At 35.9% G+C, this 6,673-nt stretch overlaps 1 protein-coding gene across 3 annotated transcripts in view; it reads right to left on the bottom strand.

Moving 5' to 3' along the window:
* The window catches only part of ARMH1 (armadillo like helical domain containing 1), a 17,476-nt gene extending 14,571 nt beyond the window's left edge, over positions 1–2,905 (bottom strand). The window contains exons 1-3 of one of the 3 annotated variants that reach the window (XM_042464846.1): positions 2,761–2,905; positions 772–993; positions 408–476 (exon numbers count right to left, since the gene is read on the bottom strand). In XM_042464846.1, coding sequence (XP_042320780.1) covers positions 408–476; positions 772–977 — 275 coding nt within the window. In that variant the 5' untranslated portion in view covers positions 978–993; positions 2,761–2,905. The remainder of the gene's footprint in view (positions 1–407; positions 477–771; positions 994–2,760) is intronic. The other 2 variants (XM_042464847.1, XM_042464844.1) reach the window with 2 other exon arrangements.
* Between the last annotated feature and the right edge of the window lie 3,768 nt (positions 2,906–6,673).

The raw sequence follows: 6,673 nt of genomic DNA, 5'->3' as shown, positions 1-6,673 counted from the left end.
AATAATAATAATAATAATAATAATAATAATAATAATAATAATAATAATAATAATGTTAGTCTGAATACTGCATGATTTGAAGTTTGAAAAATTATATTGTAACAGAAAGCACTGCATATTTCTCTAGTTTTGGCTAGCCCTTAAAGTACTCCACACTGTGTTCATACTGTGGAAGAGCTATTTCCTGAGTGCATGGGAACTTGTAAACAGAAGTTTGTTTTCAGGCAATTAAATTGGGAAAGGAGAATTTCATTAGACAAGAGAGGCACAGAAGCACAACTCAGACAGTACAGCTTTCTAGTGTGGTAATTTCCTTTAATAATACAGTTATTAAAACTCTCCTTTCACAAGCCTGTTGCACTAAAAATCTCACCCAACTCTCCAGAAATAGACCATGTTTTACTCACCCACTTGCAGCTGACAGAAAGATGCCAATGGATTTCAACTGATATTCTAAGCATGTTCCATACATGTAACTATTGTGAATTTGTTAAGGCTTTTAAAAGTATTCTGCTACCCACCCATAGAGCCCTTTGAGGATCTCACGCTTTCTATCCATTTGGAACAATGTCTCAAGCAGGAGTTGTACAACTGGTGTCTACCTTAGAAAATGGAGGATTTGGAAAAAATTCTGAGGGTAGCAAATTGCTAAAATTAATGAAGGAGAATTACACCCAGGTTAAATACTTCAAAGCTGTGTTTATTCTGATAAACAAACATTTAGCTTGTCTCTGTTCCATTTGAGCACCAGCTCTCTAAGGAAATGGATACGTAAGCCTGAGCCAGGCAGTAATTCGGGCCAGAAACAAACTGGCTCCCTGAGAAAATTCCATCTCCAGTTCTGGACCTGTCTTGCCTTGGTTTGCTAGAATGAAATTCTCCAGAATGTGACTCCGAGCAACTTTGCCAGCACTATCCCATTCTTGTAGGAAACTTATTAATCTACTAATAGCTGCTTGTTCCTTTATGGAAGTCATGCCTGGTGTTGTCCTTCTATTGAGGGAAGAGAAAAGAAAAGGAGAGAAGATTTCAGAACTTCTATTTTTATTTTGATTTTTGAATCAGAAGATGCTCCATCTTGCTTGATGTCCTGTGTCGCTCTTGACAAAAATGTCCTGCACATTTTGTTACTTTGAACTTTGCAGAATGACTACAAGTCTTTTAAAAATATATTTGTAACAATTTGAAGGAACATTAAGAGCAATTTAGGACATCTTCTGGATAGCACAGATTATTTGAAAGATGGTTACAGTTTCCTCAGGAAAGTCAAGACAAATTCCAAAAATTTGAAGACAATTTATTCCATTGCATTTTTGCATTCAATAAGCTTGAATACAAAAATACAGTGGAATACGTTGTCTCCAAAATTTTGAGACAGCATCCAACTCAAGTTTCTTCTGGTCCACCCCTTAGTGTGCCTGGATTTTCCCTGTTTTTTCTATCAGTTATAGCAGTTGAAACCATAGTCATGTTCCTATTTTGCTTTTTAAAATATTTTATAAGATCAAGATTACCAAAAAAAAAAAAAAAAAAGATTTCAATGTTTTATCAGAAATAAGGACAAAAGAAATAAGGTTGATCCAAACAGCATAAATCAATCAAATCAAAAACAGAAATAAAATAGAACTAACTCATGTCAAAAAGAAAGAAATAATACTCAGTACTACGAAGCATGAATCATAGGTGCACATACTGCCATTATAAATTATTGTAGGCAGAGACTGGAATAAAAATAAAGACCTTGACAGTATAGTAATAAACAATACTGAAGCACTACTATTTTCTTTTCCTGGTGACCAGTACTTAACAGAGCTTGTAATGTTAGATTTGAAAATTAATTACATAATGTTAAATATAATAATCTGAGTATGTTACCTGGTTTCCTTATGACCTCCTGGGGTGGTAAAATATGGTACTACAAAAATACAAAGAAGCCTATGACACAATTGTTCCTGGTAACGTTGTGGTTACCAGTGGGTTACTGTGGCTAAACTAGGATTCAATCCTGGTCTCCCAGTGTCCTGGTCCAGCACTTAAACCACTACATCACTCTGGCTCTCTCCTCCTGCTGACTAGGCTACTTAATTATCTTTCATTTATATCTCACCTGAGATATCATCGACTCCCAGGAGGCTAGCAAGTTGTCTGTATGAAGTATTTGAGAAGTAGCACACCTTCTATGAATATGTACAGTACTACATTTTCTCATTAGCAAAAAGTTAAGTTGCAGCAGTATTTTGTCCCTGAAGCTTTTTCAGAATAAAACATTAAACAAAGTTGTAACAGAGAGGTTTGGGCAGCATGGCATCTTAAATTGTTGGAACTTAAGTCTCAAGGAAACTCTTGTATTCTTAGGAATGTTTTCTTGGATGAGAAAGAAAGAAAGAATTATAAGGGAGTTTATTGTCCCTTTTACTGTGGCAGGGAGATAAAGGCCATGCTCACTCTTTAGCTACAGGAGCGCTCCATTGAAAGACTATCGTAAAACAGTAACAGAAGTCTTGTATAAACAGTTCAAATTAGAAATCCTTCAACCCTTTCCATTCATACATGAACAGCTCTCAACACGGGCAAGCTTGAAGCAGACTTCATAGGCTTTTTTCCTAGATGTAAGACCTAAGGCCAACTTAAGGGCCATGTTTGTTGTTCTTTGGCTATAACATGTGCTAGTCAAGGATATTAATTAATACCTTAATCAGATTTAGCATGTTAACTCAATTTAGACATTTTCTCAAACAACAGTGATTTGAAAATTCTCACCAGCCCTTCATTCCAAGCTTGTCTCTTCACATAGTGGAGGTTATCATCTTACTGTTCATCTTGGTATCCAAAATAAATACTTCATGACAACAGGCTAAGATGCTGCTAAATGGCCATGGTAAAGTAGCTATTCCGAAGGTATTCCCTGATAATGTTGTTGTTGCCATTATATCCTGCCTTTCTCCCAATATCGTGACTCAAGGCAGTGGACAACAACTTAAAAACAATATAATTTAAAACAGTACATTAAAATATATAAATATAAAATTAAAAAAGTAAACAATTTAAAGAGCTAAAACAATTATAAATTAAAATATAATCTGTTAAAATACAAACCTTAAAATTTAAATTGCACATCATCCCTGCTGATTTCAGACCAGTTCTTCCGGTTCGTGGACGGTTAGGCTTAATAGTACATATCTGTTCTTTACTCAGTTTTCAAATTCTGCCAGGACATTATTTAGTTTGTATTTTGCACTATAATTTAATTAAGGTTATTTTTTAGCTTTTCTCTAATATTTTATATTAACAGTTCATGCTCTGAGCCACAGTCTGCTCCTAGTCTTATTTTTGCATAAGGAATGGAACTTTTCAAAATGTTGTTTCCAATTATATAGTTATTTGATATCTATATTGGCCATCTAGTAACATCCATATATAGTTATTTGTTGTTTGTCAAAGCATATGTTTACAATGAATAATCTGTTGGACTCACAAAATTAAAGTCACTCTCTTGATTCATTTCTTAAACTTAGCCCAAACAATCCCAAAATATTTGGTTCTGCTCTGTTTCCTACTTTTCCATTCCAATTTCACAGGATTATCAACATGTTCTGTTTTGATCAGTTTCTTTTTAAATGCTTGCACGTAATCTTTTTAATTTAATTTTCTTCTGTCTGTACAGTTGGAGCATAAACTTGAATGATTATGATACTGATAGGTTTTTCCATGCAGTTTTATCAATACTATTTTTAATGAGTTTGGAAAATAGCATGAGGGGCAAAGAAAGTCAGATGTAACCATTTGGTGAGTTCTACCAAAGGTTTAGCTGGGGACCCTGGGAGGGCCAGATGGAGCCCCCAGGGCTTGAGGTCCCATCCTTGCTTTAGTGAATACAGGCCTCCTACATTTTGAACCATAGAATATTTGTTGTGTTTATGGCATTCTTCTCTATTTTCTTCGTGCTGAAAGGTAGTTTGTATTTTTCTGTCTCAAAAATTTATCAGCCTCAGTAAGAATGACTGAATAACACATGATGTGTATCCTCCAGGTAAGGCACAAAACTCAGATTTGGTTCACATAAATCTGAGGAGATAACATTTGCAGAATCAATATGATTGAAGCAACATTAAATCTCTGGAAGAGCAATTTACCATGTACAGTACTATTTATTTATTTTGCCAGCCTCTTCAAAATTGTATAAAGAAGCAGTGCCAAGTAACACATAGGAATCCATCAGGGAATTAACAACCTGTAGTCTGTAGGAGCTTTTGTCCTTGGTAGAGCATTTCAGTAGAAGGAAAAGGGTTCCAAATAAATCAGTTTTCTTCAAATAGTTGTGATTGAAAGTGTTATTAGCCATAACAAATGTTAGCCCCAAGAAGGGAGCAGCTGCATCAGCTTTTTAAGGAAAGAAGTATAAAACATGAGTCACATCCATTTGATTTACAGAATGTGTGAGCCTTCTAGCTGATATTTGTGTTTTCAGATAAATTGTTTTTCATCTGGGTCATGTTAAACTGATTGTCTCATCCAAGCACCTCACTCCTCAGTATTGATCTTGTTTTTTAAAAATTAACCATCAGAAACAACACTTAGATTGTTCCTAAATTAATATATTTGTATTTATATACTATCTCACCTTTCTTCTAGAAAGCAATGTGTTCCCTCACTGTTAGTAAAATAAATAAATATATTTAATTGTCTGACTGCAGTACATAACATAAAGAAGTCAGTCAGAACATAGACAAGTGTATGACCATATGATGATCCTTCTAGATGATTCAGTGGTACCATCTACTGCCAAGATACTTATCTGTACCTTAGCAGAGACAGTGTTCAAGCTGCAAGACTGGTGGAGGTCTGCATCTGCATTGCTTTCTAGTAAAAAGGTGAGACAAGGGAGCAGCTGCATCAGCTTTTGAAGGAAAGAAGTAAAACATGAGTCAGATTCATGTCCATTTTCTTGAATATCCTCCATTTGGAGCATAACTGAGAAGCATGGATTTACATTTATAGTAGTGTTTTTTGCTTTGATTTGGCCACGACCTCCATCTTTCTCGAATACCCTCCATTTGGAACATGACTGAGAAGGAGGATATTCAAGAAAAATGGAGGACGTGACCAAATCAAAGTAAAACAATACTGATACGAATGTAAATCCATGCTTCTTAGTCATGCTCCAAATGGAGGATATTCAAAAAAAATGGAGGACATGATTAAAGAAGAGCAAAACACACTACAGTAATCTAAAAGTAAATCCATGCATTGTGGGCATGACTAAGAAGCATGGATTTACATTTATACAGTAGTAGTGTTTTTTTATTTTCTTTAGTCATGTCCTTCATTTTTCCTGAATGTCCTCCATTTGGACATGTCTGAGAAGAATGGATTTACATTTACAGTAGAGGGTTTTTGTTTTTGTTTTTTTGCTTTTATTTGGTCACACCCTCCTTTTTTTTTAATATCCTCCATTGGGGAAAGACTAAGAAGCATGGATTTACATTTATGTTACTGTTGTTTTGCTTTTATTTGGTCACATCCTCCATTTTTCTCAAACGTCCCACATTTCGCAGTGCGCCATCCTCCAACTCCTCCTTTGCCCTTTTCTGACTACAATCCCAGAGTCCCCAAGCCAAAACAAATACTGCCTAGGGAAGTCGAAGGTTTTCATGGCCGGCATCCATAGGTTTTTGTGGATTTTTTTTGATACATGGCCATGTTCCAGAAGAGCATTTTATGCCCAGCATTTTTAAAATACTGTTTGAAAACACTGAAATTCTGGACCATGCCAACAACTATCAGGTCAGAATGCACAGGGAAGTCATTGTAATCCACAAACACCAAGATGACTTCAACAGGAAAGAAGAAACCCTTAAAGTGAACAAAATTTGTCTACCAGTCCTGAAAAAACAGGAAAATCAGGACTCAGCAAATGCAAATGGAAAACCACCCAGGGTCAGGGGTGGTTTCCCATCAGACAATGAATCTCTAATAAAACAGACACAAACCCTCTTTGCATATCCTCCCACCCTGAGGTCTTGCCATTCAACAACAGACTAATACTAAATAAAACTTTTTTTATTTGTACCCTGCTTTTCTGTAATAAAACCATCTAAGCAGCTAACATAGGCCCCATACAGAGAGGCCAAAATAAAGCTGCCATCAGGTCACTTTGGAGATATGCTGTTTAAATGATGCATGTGTTTGAAGAGAGCAGAAGTCACACCAAAACCACACTCCTGTCCTAAGGACTGGAACGCAGCTTTGGTGCAGCTTCTGGCCTCTTAAGATGCGTGTGTCATTTAAACAGCATATCTCCAAAGTGACCCGAAGCAGCTTTATTTTGGCCTGTCTGTTCGGGCCCATAGTTAAAGCATCCTACACACAATTTACATTATCACCCCTTAAAAAGGAATTAAACACATTACAATTAAAATTAATTTAAAATATGCTATTAATAACAACATAAACAATAACAGCATAAACAATGGGCAGAGTGGTGGCATGATACATGATGTGAGGGAGTAACCAATTCTGTCACCGAGTGCTTTTATTTAGGAAAGGCCTGCTGGAAGAAATCCATCTTGACTGCTTTTTTTAAAAGCTGTCTAAGCTGGTGATTTGGCAGATCTCATCCAGCAGGCCGTTCCATAGACTGGGAGAGGTTGCACAATCATAGAATCATAGAATA

Source organism: Sceloporus undulatus, chromosome 4 (genome assembly GCF_019175285.1).
Source record: "Sceloporus undulatus isolate JIND9_A2432 ecotype Alabama chromosome 4, SceUnd_v1.1, whole genome shotgun sequence".
Taxonomy (NCBI): Eukaryota; Metazoa; Chordata; class Lepidosauria; order Squamata; family Phrynosomatidae; genus Sceloporus; species Sceloporus undulatus.
Note: the sequence above shows the minus strand (reverse complement) of the source record. Positions and strands in the feature narration are given on the sequence as shown.